General features: G+C 37.1%; 1 protein-coding gene across 1 annotated transcript in view; it reads right to left on the bottom strand.

The window, feature by feature from the left end:
* The window catches only part of ACSS3 (acyl-CoA synthetase short-chain family member 3), a 176457-nt gene that overhangs the window by 108766 nt on the left and 46051 nt on the right, over window positions 1–21640 (bottom strand). Inside the window, exons 4-6 of the mRNA XM_010832078.1 lie at window positions 12987–13175; window positions 8866–9000; window positions 3134–3274 (exon numbers count right to left, since the gene is read on the bottom strand). Of these exons, the coding sequence (XP_010830380.1) occupies window positions 3134–3274; window positions 8866–9000; window positions 12987–13175 (465 nt within the window). The remainder of the gene's footprint in view (window positions 1–3133; window positions 3275–8865; window positions 9001–12986; window positions 13176–21640) is intronic.

The following is a 21640-nucleotide window of genomic DNA, read 5'->3' as shown; positions in this document are numbered from 1 at the left end:
ACCCTCAGCGACCCCATGGACTGCAGCCTACCAGGCTCCTCCGTCCATGGGATTTTCCAGGCAAGAGTACTGGAGTGGGGTGCCATTGCCTTCTCCGATTGCTCCCTAATAAATGGTCCAAAACTAAGCACAGCTTGAAATCCAATCTCCTTGCTTCCATTGTGTAATGGTGCAAGGGTTACCTTCCTTCATATTTTTGTCTCCTTCTTAAGAAACATCGGTGCTCTCCATTCCTTACAGGCAGTATATAACCTAAACTTCTTGGGTAAATTTTAAACAATTGGCCCCTGCCTATAAATCTGGCCATTTCTCTACTTTTTTTGCACCAACTGCAGTAGCCATCCTGGAGCCTTACACGCTCCTGTCTTTACTTATATTGACCCAATCAACCTGGAATGCCCTCCTCCTCATGAGGTCACCTGATGTAAAATTTCTACTCGTCCTTCAAATGTCATACCATCGAGTGCTTTCCCTGACATCTCCCTGATAAAACAGCACTCTCACTCTCCCATCACCCTTCCTTTGTTTTATTTTTCCTCATAACACATCACCTATTACATAGCTCTTTGTTCAGTGCCTGTATCCAGCCACAGAACTCTAAAAAGATGGTCAGATATGTATTTCGGTGCTCAGTAATATTTGTTGAACTAATGGAATTTAATCCTTCAGATGCCATTCAAACTCATCTTTTCTTCAAGAGACCAAAGTAGGGTTTTTTCCTCTTAGGGAAAGATCACAGTCTATCTTACATTATCTGTGTTGATATATATTGCAACCCCACTATGCTGAAGGGACTGTGGTTTACTAATTTTTTAGCTCTTTTAGCACCCAATGAACATCCATGAACTAAATTCAGCGTGAACAGAAATCTTCAAACAATTAAAGCTTTCTCCAATCTATAGAAATAGATTAATCTTTGGGATGGTACTGTTAATGTACAAAAAAAAATGCGGATGATAAAAACATCAAACAATCTTCAGTTTGGGCATCTAAGAATTCCAGAAAGTAGTTCTTGATGCAAAGAAAATATGGGATATCTAGGTTTCTTCTTTATTTGGAATCATCACTTTTCAGACTGAATGCCCTATATATTACTTTTATTTTATTTCCACTACACTAGCTGAGTCAATTTTAAACTGATGGCAAACTATTCTTCTGCCCTCTCATATTGATCCCCATCCAGGCAACAGTGAATTTCAGTGATTAAAAGTCTCAAGGTAGCACCAAAAGTTTTTGTAAGATTCCTTCAGGCTTTTAAGGAGCTAAAGTGATTTTTATTTTTTGGTTAGGCTCTACTATGTTTTCAGGGTCAGTGGTTGGCTCTCATGTTGATACTTTTATATTAGATTATAACTTGCTGAGTCCCTTTTATTTCGCAGCCAAATGTTCATTTGGATTCATTGTGGCTGGTACATAATGCTTAACTGCAAAAAGTGGAAGGGACAGACTGCATCCAGTAATCATTTGGACTGCTTAAACAGACAAATCTGCAATGTAAGAAAATTTTATTTTTCAGATGACCGAGTTCTTAAAAAAGCACAGGGCTTTGATTCTACAATGACACAAATATTTTTATGTATATGCATTAATTTATTTATTCACACAACAAAAGTGTGGGTACCAACTACACACAGAACACGATGGTAGACCAAAATGTAACAAAACATTGTGTCTGTAGTCAGAGAGAATATACCCTTCTACCAAATGTTTTCTTTTTCACAAGCAAGTGAATTTCATATAAAATGTTTTAAGTCTTGATCTTCCTTTGCTGCTGCTACTGCTAAGTCGCTTCAGTCGTGTCCGACTCTGTGCGACCCCATAGACGGCAGCCCACCAGGCTCCACCGTCCCTGGGATTCTCCAGGCAAGAACACTGGAGTGGGTTGCCATTTCCTTCTCCAATGCATGAAAGTGAAAAGTGAAACGGAAGTCGCTCAGTCGTGTCTGACTCCTAGTGACCCCATGAACTGCAGCCTACCAGGCTCCTCCGTCCATGGGATTTTCCAGGCAAGAGTACTGGAGTGGGGTGCCATTGCTTTCTCCGTGATCTTCCTTTATTTAAATCTAAACTAATAGAATCACTATTTTGAGAATATTAACAGGTCATGGTTCAGAATTCTGATGCTATAGAGTTCCAATATTAATAGTGGGCCAATGTCATATAGGATTTGAGTGACTGTGAAAAGTCCCTTTGCCTACTAACATTCTGTGATTCAATGAATACTGAACTCCCTAATAAAGATGAAAGATGATTGCATAAATCTTTATGAAGTTGTATAAAGAAACAGTGTTATTTGGAGATACCAGGCAAAAGTGGTAATGGTTTGGTATCTGACACGTTCAAGAATATTGACATTGTTAACTTTGCTTTGTGAAAACACCTTTCAGGGTAAAAAGACTTAAAAATCCTTGAGTATCTTCAGTGCTGCAAATCAAATAGCTCAACACTCTGGATAAATTACCTGTTGATCAAACTGTCTAGGCCAGTTCTCCAAGCTGCATTTATAATGATAAATCAAATTCCTCTAAATAAAAAATCAACTTCTGTATGAAAGTTATACTTCAGTTTAAAAAATAAAAATATTTCACTTAAAATATATTTTATAAAATTTTATTAAGCCAACTGATATTCAATCAAATATATGTTAATACCTTACTAAAGCAATTGAATATTGCTGATATTGTAAAGATTTTTAATGAAATACAGACAAAGCATTTGGCATTAAATATAATGAATAGTTCTATATATTTAGACACAGGATTTAAGATATAAACTACTTAAGCCTAAACCTCAAGATAAAGTCTGCAAACATTTTCAATCAGTAATCAAATATTCTACGTGCAAAAAAATCTGTCACTATAACTATCCCTAAGAGAGTGCCTATTTTGGCCACCTGATGGGAAGAGCTGACCCATTGGAAAAGACCTTGATGCTGGGAAAGACTGAGGGCAGGATGAGGAGGGGGCGACAGAGGATGAGATGGTTGGATGGCATCATCAACTCAATGGACATGAGTTTGAGCAAACTCCGGGAGATGGTGAAGGACAGAGAAACCTGGCGTGCTGCAGTCCATGGGGTCACAAAGGGTCAGACACGACTGAGTGACTGAAGAACGCAACAAGAGAGAGCATACCTTTGGCAACCCCGTCGTTCCAGATGTGTAAAGGATATACAGCGGATGTTCAGAAAGAACGGGAACACAATCATGTGACTGTGCTTTTGAGAGCTCTTCATCCCAATCAAGATAACAACCTGGAGCCAAGGGAACCATATCCTACAAAACAAAAACCCAGGAATATGCACTGAACAAAGGAGATTACATCAGGAAAACACTGGAGAGTAACGAAATCTACATTAGTCTGAGTGTCTGACTGAAATCTAGGCCTATACAGCTAAATGTCAGACCAATAAGTCAATATCTCAGGGTCATGAGTTTGGATAAATGTTCATAAGAAATTCAACAGTTTGATGTTGACTTCAACTGAACTTATCGCAGAAAATGTTTTATTTAAACCTAGAGATATATTGAAGAAATTAAATGTGATGCAGGCATGATTTCATCAACAGTAAGAGCTTAACTAACAGAGGTTCATGATTCTACAACTGTATGTACACTATCGACTTTAAAAACTAACTTCTATTTATCATAATCTATTTCTTTTTACTTTAGAACTACTGTCTTCACAATGAAACCTCAACTAACCTACTAAAGTTTCTCTTTACACAAGGGTAATACTGCCATTTAAGGGTAATACTGTGGTCATTTTTCCAAACAGGAGAATATTAAATCACTTTCAGGGGAGGAGGGTTAATCTACTTTCACTTTTTTAAGGACAAAAATCAGTTCTGAAATTAATGAGAGTATGAGACATGTATACAAAGCTACCCAAGTTTTTCTCCACCAACGATACTAATATGGTAGAAATGTGTTTTCTTTTGTGTTCCTAGAACCAAGCTCTGTGTTGCAAACTTATGATAATAGAGCCATGAATTGGACAGACACATCTTAAGTTAGACAGGTGTCTTTAAAAGGTGCCAATGAAACAAGCCAGTGAAGAAGAAAAAAGTGGCTTACGGAAAAATTATTGTAGTGGAGAGTTATAGCTATTTAGAGTTATGATCCAGTACATGTCTAGTTATTTTCTGAAATGTTGACTAATCACAAGATGACAAAACAGCAAATTTACAGGTGCTGAACCTGTTAGTAAAGGCACAAGGCAAGACTACACAGTCCTCACTGAAAATAAGTTCACCACCTAGAGAGCATATGTAACTATCACACTTCATTCAGGTAATCCCTCAACTAAATTCAGAGACACTGACAGATTTTTAAAAGCCAGGTCATTTCCGCTTCTGTGGTTCCTTAATTTATTGATTGGGGTTGTAAAAAAAATGGTCATATATTTAAATGGATACAATTACAAACCGCTACTTCAATATATTAATAGTATCACAAATATAATGCCTATATGAATAAGCACATGATAGACAATAATCTGAATTGACCTTCAAGAAGGGGAAGTTTTAGCCCCAACTGATTTTTCCAGCCCTACTGTGGATGTGTCCTGGAGGCACCATTTAGATAAATAAATATAATTAACTGTGATCAAACTTTCCATTTCCATTTGTTTTTATGCATCAGATAAACACAACTCAATTCAAATTATCAAGCCTAGAGCATCACAGTTACAGACCTGTAAAAAAATCATCACACTGTGTAACAAAAAAAAAAAAATGTCAATTGAGTAATCACAAAAATAACTGCAGTTCAAACAAAATGAGGATTTGAATGAAGGGTTATTCTTCAGGCTAAGAAATGCAGGCATGTTTAAAGAAGATCTAATGAGAGGAAGACAGGGGAAAATCAATGTTAGCCTTTTCATACATGCATTTCTTCTATAGACATATCCCTCCTAGTTGTTATCACTCTTAAAAGGCAGTCCTGGGGGAGCACGACAGATGAGTGATGTGACCTGCCAATGGAGCCCTCACAGCCTCCCTGAGGCTTAGGAGTGGCAGCCAGGTTTTTATCTCCTCTGGCAAAAAAGCAATCCTAGTTAGGAGATGCATCAGCGAGCCTCATAATTTGTATCTTTTCTAAACTCAAAGCAAAGCCAATCCACTGGGCTTAATTACTGCCTCAACAGAAGGTCAGATATGAAGGACAAGAGACATCCAGCTGAAATAAAGGAGAGTCAAAACAGAGGAAAGGTCTCAGGAAAAATAAGGAGAGGGAGAAAGGGAGCTAGTTATGGGAGGGGGGAAAGTAACAGTGGATCTCTACCTATTAAGAGGAAAGAGAAGGCTATCATCCTTTTTAATCAAATGTGCATGGATTTAATATTAATACTTTATTTAAAAGGCAGAGACGGTCAGACTGGATGAAAAAATTAAGATCCCAAAATGTTATCTATGAGAGTTTTTTTTAAAAATACAAACACATTACTGTTAAAAAGAAAGACATGGGAAAACGTTACATCATGCAACAGAAAGTACAAGATTAAATAGTTATATATCAAAGTAGATTTTTATAAAATACCAAACGATAAAGAAAATGAGCAACTAGAACTCATAATTTTCTGCTGGAATAATAAAATGATTATGTCCACTATGTAAAATTGTGTCAAAGTTCTTAGTAAAGTCAAATATACATCTACTATATGAATCAGCAATACTACCTCCATATATTTACTTAAGAGAAATGGAAACATATGATCCACACACAGCCCTGATTAAGAATGTTCATAGCAGCTCTAGTCATAATAGCTCCAAAGTGGAAATAACCCAAATTTCCATAAATAGAAGGATAGAAAACCAATTTTTTATATATTCATGCTATGAAATACTACTCAAAAGTAAAAAACAATGAACTATTGATACATGACACACAAGAAGTGTATCTTAAGAACATTATATTGAACAAAAGAAGGGAGACATAAAAGTCTATGCATGGTATGATTCCATCTATTTGAAGCTTGGGAATGAAGCAGCAACAACAAAAAATCTATGACAGTACAAATCAGAAAGCATGTGCCTCTAGGAATAGGGAATTGTTGACTGGAAAAAGGAACAAATATGGAAAAATTCTCTATCTTGATTCGGATGGAGTTATGCAGGTGCATGCAATTTTGAAAATGCATCAAAATGTACTCTTATGATCTATCTTAATGTATTAAAGTGAAAGTGAAGTCGCTCAGTCGTGTCTGACTCTTTGTGACCCCATGGACCGTAGCCTATCAGGCTCCTCCGTCCATGGGATTTTCCAGGCAAGAGTGCTGGAATGGATTGCCATTTCCTTCTCCAGGGGATCTTCCCAACACAGGAATCGAACCTGGGTCTCCCTCATTGCAGGCAGACGCTTTACCATCTGAGCCACCAGGGAAGCCTAATGTAATAAATTATCTCAAAAATTAAAATAATAATAATCTTCTGAGTGCCTACAATATGCATAATATTGCATTAAGATGTGAATGTTAGAGATGTATGCAAATATTAATAATAAAAAAGGTAAAAGATTATATTTGCTTGAGAAAAATCTGATTGGAAACATATCCATATCCACAGCATTTATAAAGCAAAAGAAAACAGCATATATCTCATTGGTTAAAAGTCATTAAACTGAGTTTAAATGCTGGCTCTACCACTTCGTGGCTGTGACTCTGTGGTGTGACCTGTCCATGACTGTATTTTCATCTGTAAAATTGGGCCAGTAATAACATCTACTTTACTGGTTTATAAGAATGTAAGAATTGAATAAAGAATATCTGAAAATCCTTTGGGTCTAGCCTTAAGTTCTTTGGAAATTCTACATGAATTCATACATGTGTGAATAGCATACACACACACTGAACACTTGTGTTATTGTGTTCCTACCCTTCCCCTAGCCTTTTCTTACTCAAAGCCTTCTGGATTACTGACTTTACACTCCCTGACCCAACAGCAACAAGCCTTTTTTAAAAACATGCTGGAGGTCATCTGAAAGAAATTTAAAATTCTCCTTCAAGACATTGAAAATATTAAAATCACTGAGTGCAGCCTTTCCTGAGGAACCACAGACTACTCAGACTACACTGGAACGTAATGTGGTGATGGGACTTCCTAGGTGGTAATCAAACTGAGAGAGCTCTAATGCTCTCTGTTCTTACATCTTGTCATTTAAGCATTTTCCACAGATAACCTCTCAAGAGTTCTACAAATTATGCATGATTCTTTGCACACTTGTAATTTTCCTTCTGCAAAAAATTTTAATCTGCTAGAAACCCAAGTCAGTCTAACTATAAATAGCTGGAGACCTAGCTTGGGATGTAGAAATAAGCTGATTATTTGGGCAAATTTACTAGGAAAAAGCATTGTAAAATACAGTCATTTATGTATTATACTGCTTTTTCTTCCTTCATGGATCACAGTAATTTATCTGTTTAAAATATTCATATTTTGTTTTCCTGAACATAGTTTTTATTTCCAGACCGATTACTTTTTCTAACATTTTTAAAAGACATTTTAAAAAGAAATTAATCACACCTCACCACAGGACTAGGTAGCTGAGAGATTAAGCATACTGTCAGAATGCACACGTTCAGATCATGACCCTGATGCTAGCTGGACAAGTTACTTTATCTCTCTTTTTCCTGGACTCCTCTTCTTTAAAACAGGAGTAATGCCAAGCTCATAAAGTTATCAGGAAGTTTTAAAAAAATTATCCATGAATGGAGTGTCTTAAAAATTATACGGTAAGCTGTCAGTAAATGTTTCTGGTACAGTTGAACCTTGAACAATACAGGTTTGAACAACAAGGGTCCACTTACATGTAGATTTTTTTCAGTAAATATGTTGGAAAAATTTTTGAAGATTTATAGCAATTTGAAAAACTCGCAGATGAACCATACTACTTAGAAATATCAAAAAAGTTAAGAAAAAGTGATGTCATGAATACATATGTGGAGATACTAGTTTGTCTTTATATAGGCATAAAGTAAGTGATATTTAATATAAAATTAATAATGTGGTAGTTTCCCTACTGTTTCCTAACTTAGAATTACATTACTTTACAGTATACCTCTTTCTCTGGTACTTAGAGAAACTGGGTATCAGCCTATCATCACAGGGAAGTGATTTTTTTTTTAAGTTAACAATGTTTCCAATATTATAGTATGAATATGACTATAAGGCCATGCCATATGCCATAAAAACTGTATATTTCATTCATTAGTGTATAGCCCAGGCTATCATGAAGCAATTGTATTGTTGCTTCTTTGCTATGAATGTGTGAATCATTACATCTGTAACTAAATATGAATTTCTTTTTCACATTATCTTTTCATTTTTGATGTCTAGGGTTGTAATATGTAGTACATCTGCAGTATTTTGTATCATATAAGACAATATTGATGCAGGTACTGATAGACAATTCATCTTATAAACAGACATAAACTTACAATATGGATAAATATAATTCAGGTAAATACAGTTCTTTCTCTAGCCTACTTTCAACAACAGGCTATTAGTTAAATTCATGGGAGAGCCAAAAGTTATAAGCAAATTTTCAACTGTCTGGGGGCTGATGTCCTTAAACCCTGCATTGGGTCAACTGTATTATTATTAAAGTTATAGTATAAATTAATAAAGGACACCACAATAGACTATTCACTGGATCCAATTCATTAATATTACAGATATTTCTATGTTTCAATCTTTTTAAGTTAGTTTTTTATAAAGACAGAAAACATCATTGTCTTTTGCCCCAAATAGTGACATTCATAAAGGATACTTAAGAGTTTATAAATCAAGTGCTCCTGTCAAATCGTCAACAACAATCATCCTTAGCACATCAGCATAAGCAAGAACCAAATTCAGTATTCAGATTACCGTATGTGGACGATTATAGATGAGAACTTTATCTGGCTTGTGTTGTCCTATTCTCAGTGCCTCTTCTACGAGTGGTACGTACTCTACCTTCCTTCCAGGTTCAATGCCAAATGATGCTGTAATAACCAGCTTGGGCTACAATGAAAAACAAACGACAAAGCTGAACCATCCTAGTTAAGGTAATCACAATATTTCAGATGTAGGCTGACAATTTAACATTTCTAAAGAAATGTTTGAACGATTCTGTTCTCTCTTGAATAAATGGCCTGAAAACCAAGAAACTAGTTTTAAATGGTATAGCCCTAACCACTTCCACATAAATCTCCCTTACCTGTTCAGAATTCCACATTCAATGATGCTTTTGGCCAACAAACAGGAGCTGTTAAAAAAATACTTCCCAAAGAATTCATTAAGCCAGGTAGATGTAAATTTGCCATGAACCAGTGAAATGGAAGCTTAGAGTCCCCTCACTTGCATACGCCCACATAACAGCTGGTTGTTACTGAAGTTGTAGCATTTCTTAGAGGGGAGAGACCCACCCTGACTGCTATCAATAAGCATTTCTAAGGTTTTTCATGTAAGCGTCTTTGCTTAAACACCTAACGTGACCTCAGAAGGAAGAGACTGGAATCTCTAATACTTTTTTATGATTCTTTCTCATTTCAAATGCATACTCATTTTCACAAAATATTATATTGCAAATTTGTCCTGTGTTTCTTAAAAGGGCCCTCAAATGATTTAAGTTTCAAGTCCCACAGAGTCTGAGTCTGCTTTTGTCATTAAGACACACTTGGCACTTTCTTTGCCAGACAATTGGCCAGTCATTCTTCAAGATATGTGCAGGTGTAGCCGAAAGAGTCAAGGTGAGTCTTCCCTCCTCGGTAGATTCTGAGCAGGCCTCAGATATCCATGTAGAGTCAAGGTGCTCCTTCGTTCCCATCTCTGCACAGGGAGCTCTCCACGGACAAGTCTGGGCCCCAGTACCTCCCTGTCTCCTATGCCTGGTACAACGCTTGTCGTAACATAAGCTCTCAACAAAATACTTGTGGCATGGAACCAAAATTCTCAGTAATTTACAAAACAAACATGCCTTTGTTCTTTTAAGTACACTGCTTCTTCACAGAGAAATCCAAAGCAAAGGAGACAGATAAATTATTCAGGAGACAGAAAAATCAATCCCAGAAGGTGCATCCATTCCTGAATTTTGATTTCTGGTTACAATATGCTTCCTCTAGGGAAGGTTTATATTGTGCCAAATATATGCATATATAGCACTTTCCAGTTTTCAGTATCACTCAATATTCGCGGAACTGAGGCCCAGTGCCAGCAGCATAGTGAGCCCCAGCTTATAAGTGGTGGAATCAGAAAGAGGGCCAGTTCTGACAGATTTCAAAACATTCCTCTTTCCACTATTTTAAGCTGCCTTTTAAAAGCAAAAAAAGAAAAAATTAAAAAGTAAATCATGTATCCTTTTATTATATTTTTAAAGGTCAGACGTTTGAATATAATTCACATATTAACGTCTGTAATATGTACAAAAATAACTCTAGATAACACTCCCTACAATTAGAATTCTGAATAAATGAAAGTTACACATCAAATTAAAAACATGTATAGAATATATCAAAAGTTGAATAAGTTAATAAAGTCAAAATTAGATTCTTCCTCTAGAAAATCATTCTTTTGCATTTCTATTAACAGCCTTTTATTGCAGGTTTTATTCCATCTCAATCAGAATACATTTTTCCCATCTTCATCTATTAAAATAAAACTCTTCTCAAGCTATTTAGTTGAAAATCATGACATCAAAATCATTCCTGGTTTCAAATATTAACTATTTTCAAATATCTCAGGTATGTATTGCTGTCTCCATCTTCTCATCATCAATTTGACCTGCTCAAAAGTCTTGCCCGTAAGAACACACACTTATTGCCTAAACTCCTTAACAAGATTAGGGTACGTATGTGTGTGTGTGTTGTTATGAATGAAAAATGCCAGTGATGCAGCATAAGTTTTACAAATTCTTATTATGTGTGTGTGTGTATATATGTTTTTTCCCCATGTCATATAAAAGCTTTTTATAAAAAACAATGTGTCTCATGTGTTAGTTGCACAGCTGTGTCTGACTCTTTTGATCCCATGATCTGTAACCTGCCAGCCTCCTCTGTCCATGGAATTCTCCAGGCAAGAATATTGGAAAGGGTAGCCATTCCATTCTCCAGGAGATCTTTCCAACCCAAATGCCCAAATGCTGTTTAAGAATTTCTGTAGCTAAAAAACTAGAGAAGTCTCTAACTGCCCACTGATTTGCAGATCAGTGACACATTTCCCCCTAGACTTCCCTTCAAAGGACTAAAGGAAGTGAAAGTTAATTTGCTCAGTTGTGTCCAACTCTTTGTGACCCCATGGACTGTAGCCTACCAAGATCCTCCATCCATGGGATTTCCCAGGCAAGAGTACTAGAGTGGGTTCCCATTTCCTTCTCCAGGGGATCTTCCCAACCCAGGGATTGAACCTGGGTCTCCCACATTGTAGGCAGATGCCTTACCATCTGCACCACCAGGGAAGTCAAAGGACTAACTCAACATGTTTTTAAAAGGAGAGAGGGAAAAAAAAGAACCAGCCAATTTGTGTGCAAACCAGCTTCCTAGTTCTAATAACTAATCTATTTATTACCAGATGAAGTCACATATGTAAAACCTCACTCCCTGCCTAGCACTCAGGGGACCCTCAGTATATACTAGTTCCCTTTTTGTTAAGAATGTCTCATCCTGGGCTTGCAAAACTCTCTGGATCAATCATCTCCTACTCCCATAATGACAGTCCTTCTTTAACCTTCCCACTGCTATTCCTCTCTTGCACATCGCTCACTGGCCACTGATTCACAAAGAGACCAGCGACCGAAGGTTCTCATTCCCGCCTTTCTCCCATTCACACCATATTGCCAGACTTGCCTCCTCTTAACATTGCTCAAAACATGAGGGTCACCTGCTCAAAAACTTGACTGGTCGGCATCTACAGGATGCAACTCAGACAAAAACTGCCTTTGCAAGCTCACCTTCTCTTCCTCTTCAATCACATTGATCTATTTGCTGTCCTTCAAAAGGGTTTTACCCTTTCCTGCCTCTAGTGCTAGCCTCTAATTCTTTTTCTCACCTTTTGGATCCGACTACATCATTCTTTTCAACTAGCTGAATCATAACCAAGATATTATATAACTCAAATCTCACCTCTTTCAGGAAGCCTTCTTCAGCCACCCCAACCAAGAGATATCATTCCTGTCTCTAAATCAGGGGTCTGAAAACTATGATTGAGAGCCCAATCCTGCCCAAATTACATTCTGTAAAGTGTTGTTGGGACACTGCATGCCCTTCGCTTCTGTAGTGCTTAAGTGCTACAACACAGCTCCGTAGTTTCAACAGAAGCTCACATGTGACCCACAATGCCTAAAATACTTACTACCCGGTAACTTACAGAAAAAAGTTTGCTAATCCCTGGTCTAAATTCATAGAATAATAACAGCTAATCTTTTTTTAATGGGTACTATATCCCAGACACTATGTTAAGTGTTTTAAATTCAATATCTCAATGATATTTCACAACAGCCTTTCAAGTTTGTGATGTCAGTACCCCATCTAAATGTATAACTTCACCCGTCCCTGACACTCCCTCAACCACTATGCTATATACCACCATTCGTGGAAATATACAGGTTATAAAACTAGTCATGTGCCCCATCCATGTGATAAGTATCATTTTTTAACCAGTTCCACGGAGAGTACCAGGCATAGAGTGGAAGCTTAATAAATATATGCTGAATGAGTATATTAGTTATTATCTTTCTTAAAGTTCTTATACATCCAAAAGTAAATGGCAAGTTAATTTGAAAGACTTGCACCTTACATATCATACTCTTCACAGTATTTAGAGTGATATCTTTCACATAGGACCTACTCACAAATAAAATTTTGGTTAATAGTGTATGCCAAGTAAAAAGTCAACTTTATTTCATTTGATAAGAGGATCTAGTAAACACAATCACTCTTGCATGGTTCATTTGCAGATGAACACAGCTGTACTATATGTGGTTATTGCTTGATTTCTCCAAACAAAGCACTTACCTTTGCATGATCAATGCGAGTGCTTAGTTCTTTGGATGCAAATCCCCCAAATATGAGACTGTGGATGGCTCCTATCCTGGCACACGCCAGCATGGCGTACATCGCCTGTGGGATCATGGGCATGTAGATAACCACGGTGTCACCCTTCCTGACACCATGCTTGACCAAAACACCAGCCAGCTTAGAGACCTGTAACAGCATCACCAGATCAGCAAAGTGTTCTCTGTATTAATTCACTAAACTTGTAAGGTATAGGAGTAACCCTACAAGACACTCACCCCATTGGCAGTGGATTATAGAAGCCTGAGTAATACATATTGATGATGATGATAAGTGTTTAGATGGTGACAATAACAGACATTTGGACTATTGTAATAGACTACAGGGCTTTCCTGATAGTTCAGTTGGTAAAGAATCTGCCTGCCATGCAGGAGACTCCAGTTTGATTCCTGGGTCAGGAAGATCCCACCCACTCCAGTATTCTTGGGCTTCCCTTGTGGCTCAGCTGGTAAAGAATCTGCCTGCAATGCAGGGTACCTGGGTTCAATCCCTGGGTTGGGACGATCCCCTGGAGAAGGCAATGGCTACCCACCCCAGTATTCTGGCCTGGAGAATTCCATGGACTGTATAGTCAATGGGGTCAGAGAGTCGGACCCGACTGAGCGATTTCACTTTACTTCACTTGACTACAAGCCGATTTACTATTATTATGCCACGTGAATTTCATGGCTTAAATTTGCTTAATTATTCACTCAACAATATTTTTACTGAAAAACTATCATATGCCATTGTGTTTAAGGTTGGGAAAACAACACCAAAAAAAACAAAGACACAGGCTTTTCCCTGTGGAGCTTGTATGTTAAAGGGTAATCTGTCAAGTGAACAGATAAATAAATGAGTCTCAAATTCAGATATATGTTGGGCTAATTGTTGAAGGAAACAAGCATGGATTAACAGGGAAAACATATCATCAAACATTTATAAAGTAAATAAGACAGATTCTATTATTATTATCATTCCTATTTTAAAGAAAAGGCAACTGACACTCAGAAATAATAAATAGCTAACCTTAGGTGTAACCAGGATCCATTACAGGCCTTTTGACCTCATATTCTTGGTTCTTTCTGTTGCCCTAAAACCAAGTATTTTTTCTTTGCTGTTTTTAATACTAATTATCTATATAAAGTGACTGCCCTCTATATTAAGAGCATACATTCAAACTTTTTTTTTTACTTCTAACATGCATTTAGGAATCAAACAAATATTTTTCATCTTAACATGTATTTCTAGTAATAAAGACAAAAATGGGTTTTTCCTGGTGGCTCAGCTGGTAAAGAGCCCATCAGCCAATGCAGGAGACACAAAGAGACACAGGTTCGATCCCCGGGTAGGGAAGATCCCCTGGAGAAGAAAACGGCAACCCACTCCTGTATTCTTGCCTGGAAAATTCCATGGACAGAGGTGGCTGGCAGGCTAAAGTCCATGAGGTCGCAAAGAGTTGGACACGACGGAGCACACACGCAAGTCCAACTTCAAAGATAAAATAGATCATAAGCCTACACATGACATAGTTTGTTGCAAGAAACCTTTCCACTGCAGCAGACTGCAGGAATTATGCACAGATTTAAGTGAACAAGAACTTCAACATTCTTTCATCTAAAAAATATATATTGAGTTTCCATACATCACACACATTGTTTTCTGACACATCAGTAAACAAACAAGACAAAGATCTCTACCCCCAGAGTACTCGTGCTTGTTTTAACAGAGGGTATGAAATGAACATAATAATCATATATTACGTTAAAAGGTACTGAGTGCCATTTGATGGGGGGAGTAGAGCAAACCAGAGGGGACTGGGATACAGGGGATATAACTCTCAATGGGACCATCAGGACAGACCTAAGAAAGCAACCCTTGAGCAACGACACGCAGGAGGTCAAGAATAAGTGGCTATCTGTGAGTATACTATTTCAGGCAGACAGGACACCAGTACGGTGGTGTAAATGGGATCATATGTGATGTGACTGTGGAACAGAAAGATCAAATGAGAAAGTAGTCACGTATCAGGTCAGAGCACTTAAGGGGTGGAAGGGATCCGCTGGGCAAATGGAAGGACTATGCTTGCCTTTAAATGTGACGTTTAAAAGAGTGAACAGAGGAGGCCTGGGAGAAGGAATTAGGCCACACCACTATTAGTGGTTCCTTTCATTTCACTCTGCCTCTCCTACTTTTTGAACAAGTTCAAAGGATTCAGAATCCTGATCATTCTTCCTTTTTCTCTCTATTCACTTCCTCTGTGCAGATGGCAAAAGATGTGGTCAAGGTCAAGGGCTCTGGGGAAATACAAAAAGTAACAAACAACTATCTCAGTGTTTCATCCTGCCCTGTATTGCAAACTCTAATTTTGTGCTATTTTTTTAAGAACCCCAAGTTGCCCAGTAGGAAGTTATAAAAAAAATAAATCAACGTAACATCAACCATGAACTTAAATTCCTAATGGAGTTTAAGAACCAAGGTAACACCAAAAGTTATATCCAAACATCTCACTGTAAACCCTGCAGAAAGTAGCCACGCTCTGGGGTTGCATTACTGGGTGTTCCATTTAAGGTGGAGCACTGGGAGAGACCAACGAGAAGAGTTTGTCCTATTCACAGCTATAGTCTTGGCATCTTAAATAGTGTTGAATAAAAAGAATTTTCAACCAAAACCCAATCCAGCAGTGATTCAGTGACTTTAAAATCCAGTCTCACTTCACAATGTTGCTGGAAGATGTCTAAAATTTGTCTGTCCTCTTAAAGAAATGAAAATCACTAAATTCAGCTCTTAAAAAAAAAAAAAAAGATCTCACAATGGCTAAATGTAGCCCCAAGATGTATTTAAGGTGAGGTCATGTCACACCTAAAAAAGACAAAGAGCCAACATATTAAAATCAGAAGATTTCATATGCAAATTCAGATTTCTAGGTTCTCTTAAAAAACTGGAAGGTCTAGTCACAGTGGCTTTGTGTTCTTGAATGACAACAATCAACTGAACCCAAAGATCAGCTGCTGGGTTTGCCATGAACTTGCCATTCCCTAGGGCTATTCATAACAGAGCTTGCATTGTTCTTTCCTTCTCAGTTTAAAATATATTCTTCTGCATCCTGTTTATTTTGTCATGTGCTTACACCACAGTTCCATAATTAAAGAGATGTGAGTTTTGTTGTTGCTTAGTCACTAAGGCATGTCTGATGCTTTGCAATCCCCGGGCACTGTAGTCTGCCAGGCTCCTCCATCCATGGGATTTCCCAGGCAAGAATACTGGAGTGGGTTGTCATTTCCTTCTCCATGGGATCTTCCCCAACCTAGGAATTGTACCCATGTATCCTGCAGTGGCAAGCGGATTCTTTACCATTGGGTCACCACAGAAGCCCACAGAGATGTGATAACTGATGGATAACTGATTTTTCTCCCATCCATTTCTCCCATCCATACTACCTGCCGGGCTTCTGCAGGCATCTGAGTTGTTAACCACGGCCCTGGAAGACTCTCGTCAAATTAAGCTGCACTGTGTCTGTGTCACCACTAGATGGTGCACATTTGGCCTTGTTACCCTCCCTCCAGGCAGCTACTCTTCTGTTTAGATGCTATACTAATCACGCTTGAGTTGCTAGGAAGACACACGTTTTATATGATCAATAGAGAAAATACCTTTTTTAGTACTTTTTTGGACTAAATGTTACTCCAGCAAAATTTTCCACCATTACTTGTAAATTATAAAATAAATATAATTAATATTTTTTATAAATTTGAAAATGAATGGGGAAATAGGTTTCAAGACTTTTAATAAATACACTCATGAAAAATAAAATATTAGCTCATAAAAAATGGGATTTATTAATATGAAAGCATTTGTGAATGTTTCATTAAAAAATATTCCCTCAACACAAATATGAACATTAGTCAAAACTGATCAAAGATTATGTTCCACAGAGTAAACAGCACTTGCTTCGCAAACCACCAGTGTGTCCATCTAAGGAAAATCACTGTTTGTAAGACAATGAGAGCATTGTTGTCCAAATTATAGTAAAAAGATAACAATCAGAGGCAACCTTAGGGCCATGTCAAAGAAAATTATATGAAAGAGAAGACAAGAGAAAGCATATTTCTAAATAGCAATGATGTTACTCTGCAAACCCTGCTTGAATCAATATCAGAAAATGGAAGTAGCTTAAAAATAAATTATAGGGGCTTCCCTGGTGGCTCAGTGGTGAATCTGCCTGCCAATACAGGAGACATGGGTTCGACCCTGATCTGGGAAGATCCAACATGCTGCAGAGCAACTAAGCCCGTGCACCCCAACTACTGATTCTGTGCTCTAGAGCCCGGGGGCCGCAACCACCGAAGCCGGCGTGCCCCGAGCCTGTGCTCTGCAAGGGAAGCCACTGCAAGGGAAGCCTGTGGACCACAGCTCAGGAGAAGTCTCAGCTAGAGAAAAGCCCACGCACCAACAAAGACCACGCACAACCAAATGAATACATACAAGTATTATTTAAAAAGCATCTCTTTACCAAAAAAAAATTAATTATAATATCTGAGGAAACAGTTTACTAAAGTTGGATATGAATGACCTGCTCTTCAGACTATACTTAATTTCCCACAGAAAGAGTTAAGTACCTAAAGTACCTATATTTTACTTTTAAACATATAAATTAACCACATATTTTGTACCCACACATCATATAGACATGGTTTTGCTTTTTCTTTACTTGTACATACATAGAGAGCCACCAAGAAGGTAAAAATTTATCTCTAATGAATTGTTTCTTCTTTTGGTCATGCACCAACCATGCATCCAGGTAAATAAGTATCTGTGAAAAGAATAAATTATATCAAAACTGCTTAAGATGTGACATAATACTAAAATTATTTGAAAGGAACCTTTCAGGAATGCAAATATTTTCATCTAACATAAGAAGTTTCTACAAATGTAACTTTTTAAGACAGTGACTACTTATTGGATATGACATTGAGATAATTTTCTGTTAAATATGATGCTATATTAAGTCCATTCAATTGTAAGCTATGCTTTTCAATAGAAAGAAGGTAGAGGTGATGTGATGTTAATTAAAAGAAGAGAAATCAACCTTTCCTCAAAAGATAAAACTATACCATTTATATTCAAAAATAAAATGTATTATTACTATCTAAAACAAATAATATGCATTCATATTTTAAAATGGAATTCTATTGAGTTTTAGAAAAGAATATAAAGTAGTATCTTATGTTCAAAACAGTTATCTGATAATGAACTAGAAAATATATACTAACACATTTCTTCCCAAATAGTTTTCCCCAAATGAAGGAATTAATATCATTCCTGAGAGTAATCATTTTTCTCATTCCCAACTTTCTTCACAAGTGGGTTTCAATCATTATTTGGTCATTTTAAGGCTGTGTATTTGCAAGCAGAATGAAATGGAGAATTGTTTAATCTATTTAGTTCAGGCTCAAAATAACCACAATTTCAATAATCTGTGTACTTTCAAGACTAATGTGATTTTCAGACTGTATTTCACAGAAAATTAGTTCAATCCTACCCTTTTCTATGCATGTTGCTCAGAGACTTGATAAGGAATATGTTCTCCATTTCTTTAATGTTGATATGCTGCGATTTACAAGCAGATCATCAAAATTTATCACATCTTAAAAAGGACATCTTGTTCATTTTAAAATAGTACTCCTATTTCAGTCAGGCCATTGTTGACAGAGAAAATAATCCTCCATAAAGGAGAAGTCCAAGGTCTAAAAGAATAGAAAATGTAATTGACGCCTATCATTTACTCATGACATGACTACTGTATGTATAATTAAAAGGAAAGAAACTATATAGAAAAGAATAATTAAGGATTGCTTCCACTTTTTACCATTTTAACATCTTTTCACTCAGGGCATTAATGGTTGAGTAATAATGACTTTCTCCTGCTTTTACTCACTTGATAGTTTCTGCCAAAATTCCTAATCCTCAGGAAATTTGCTATTTTGATTAGGCATTTGTCTGAGAAAGTAAAGCAGTTCAGAATAGACAAGCAAGAATTCAGGGTGAAGAATGTTGTGAGATGACTTGGAAAGATATAGAGATTCAGTACCATGTATCTTTTAGAACCTTGCTAAGCTTTGTTAAGTTAGATTTATATTCAGGTTAAGATCTCTGTAGAAGTAGGCACTTTCCTTATCCTTACAATGAATTATTTTTGCAAGATCTAGGGCTGTGACAGTGGTGATAAAAATAAATGACATGATTTGAGAAATACTTTGTGTAGACCATATAGGAAATGATGGTTGAAGGATGCAAGAAGTAATGGTAGGAAAGAAAGAACGGGTTCAGGTTTGGGTTCCAAGAACTGGTTGGCAAATGCTTTCATCCACAAAAATCAGTTGCCAGGCTTGAATCAAAGTTCCCTGTTAAGCTTGAGGCACAGAAATGGGACAGTCAAAGGTTTAAAATAGGCTTTGGAGGGCAGAAGACAAAACTTATCAAAGAAATGCTAAAGGAAAAAAGATACAGGACTGAAATCCCAATGGATACTGGGGATGATGGATTTGTAGTAAACCCCTATTTGCAGTTAGGACATTTTTCTTCAATTTTTCAAGCGAGGTGGGCTTCCCAGGTGGCGCCAGTGGGAAAGAACCTGCCTGCCAATGCAGGAGACATAAGAGATGTGGGTTCAATCTCTGGGTCAGGAAGATTCTCTGCAGAAGGGAATGGCTACCCACTCCAGTATTCTGCCTGGAGAATCCCATGGACAGAGGAGCCTGGCGGGCTACAGTCCATGGGGTTGCACAGAGTCAGACACGACTCAAGTGACTTAGCACACACAGCATGCATTCAACACATTAAGATACAGAAATGGAGATGGCAAAAAACTAGGCTGATCAAGGTCTGCAGTTCCATCATGGAGGTGAGATGGAACAACAACAGGTTAGACAGGTGAGGACATTAGCGAGAGGGCTGCGTTGTTAAAGAGTCTAAGCAGGGTAGCTGAGAAAGAAAAACAGAAGAACCCTTAGGTGGTGACTACACACAGAACCATTTAAAACTATGATATTAAAACTTTGAGACATTTGTCTGCCATCTTCTCGGTCAGCCAGCTTTTTAAATAAAGTCATATTCTTTGTCCAACAACAAGAAAAAAATGATACTCTGTCTAAAACGCAGACTGTGTGTAAACGTGGTTTTGCTGCATTATCTACCAGAGGTTTAAAACAGACACTATGAAAGTTATAAACCCCAATTTACATGTAATCTTGACCCTTTCCCCACCTTCCATCTACCAAAAAGCCAAACTCCAGGGTCCCCTCCTGGATCCATTTCCAGCTGATCCTCACAACATCCTCCTTTTGTCCCTGGGACATCATACCATGTCCCCTTTCCTGCCACTGTTTACCCTCTCAGTTTATCCCACCTTAGGCAAACCTCCTCCTTACAGACCACCTCCACTTGTCTTCTTCACAGTAACATCCACCTCTGTAACTCTTTAAACTGCCCAGAAAGACTCCTCAGAACTAACTCATTGGTCTCTGTCTCTACACTCTTCTCTAATTGCACGTGTTTTTTCTCTAGCACCAATATTTCCAATAAATTCTCATTCATTTTATTTTCCTCGCTTAAACCCTGAATTACAAGTATTGCAAGCATACTGACTGTATTATTTGTCACTGCTAATGCAGTAAATTATGCACTAAATTATGTCCAGCTAAATTATGTGTTAAACAGTTTGGTAGCCAGCCTGGAACCCAAGCACCACTCAGAAAAGCACCACTCAGAGACACATGGAGAAATATTATACAGATTCCAATTAAAGACTTCTCAAACGAATTTTTAAACCGTAGCTCAAGTCAAAGTTGATTACTTTCTGTATGCTTTCTAGAGTGTTTCTAAGGGAAATATTCCAAGTCCTAAAGCAAGTTTTATTACATTTTTTTATAATATAACCCACCTGGACTACAATGAAACAGAATTCAACTATTGGAGAAGTCATTCTTCATAATTTTGCACTCTCATAGCTTTACAAAGATATTTTAGAAAAACTACAGTATAATGTAGTTAATGTACACATTTTTCCAAATGTATTATATGTTTAAAAGGTACAGAATCTACTATGCTCTATTAATAAAGAACATTCAATTAAATATAAACTCATGTAAGTCATCTGGATATGGCTATATTCTTCAATGAACATAAAGACCATGATAAAAAATCACTGCCTTACATATTTGTGTATATAGTAGTAAACAAGCAAATTGTAAAATGAAATCAATATTTACAAAGAAATTACAGTGTGACTGCTACAAACACCATGTTAAAAGACCAATGGAAAATATTTTAAGTAGCACTAAGTGAATTAAAACTATATTCCTTTTTCTCAGTCTAATAAATTGTTTACTGTTGTGTTTCTCAACCTGGGGTCTGTGGAGACATTCTCATGGTCATCCATGAATTCTCTATGAGAATTTTTAAACCTGGTGTTTTGATTTTGATGACAATTTTAAAAAAATTAATCATGTAAAGCATATTCTGGATTTATGAGCACTCATGCAATTTCACTGTATTTATTTGTAATTTTTTTTATAATTCATGCATATTAAATAAAAGCCAGGTGATGTAATGAT

Source organism: Bison bison, unplaced genomic scaffold (genome assembly GCF_000754665.1).
Source record: "Bison bison bison isolate TAMUID 2011002044 unplaced genomic scaffold, Bison_UMD1.0 scf7180017864535, whole genome shotgun sequence".
Lineage (NCBI taxonomy): Eukaryota > Metazoa > Chordata > Mammalia > Artiodactyla > Bovidae > Bison > Bison bison.
Note: the sequence above shows the minus strand (reverse complement) of the source record. Positions and strands in the feature narration are given on the sequence as shown.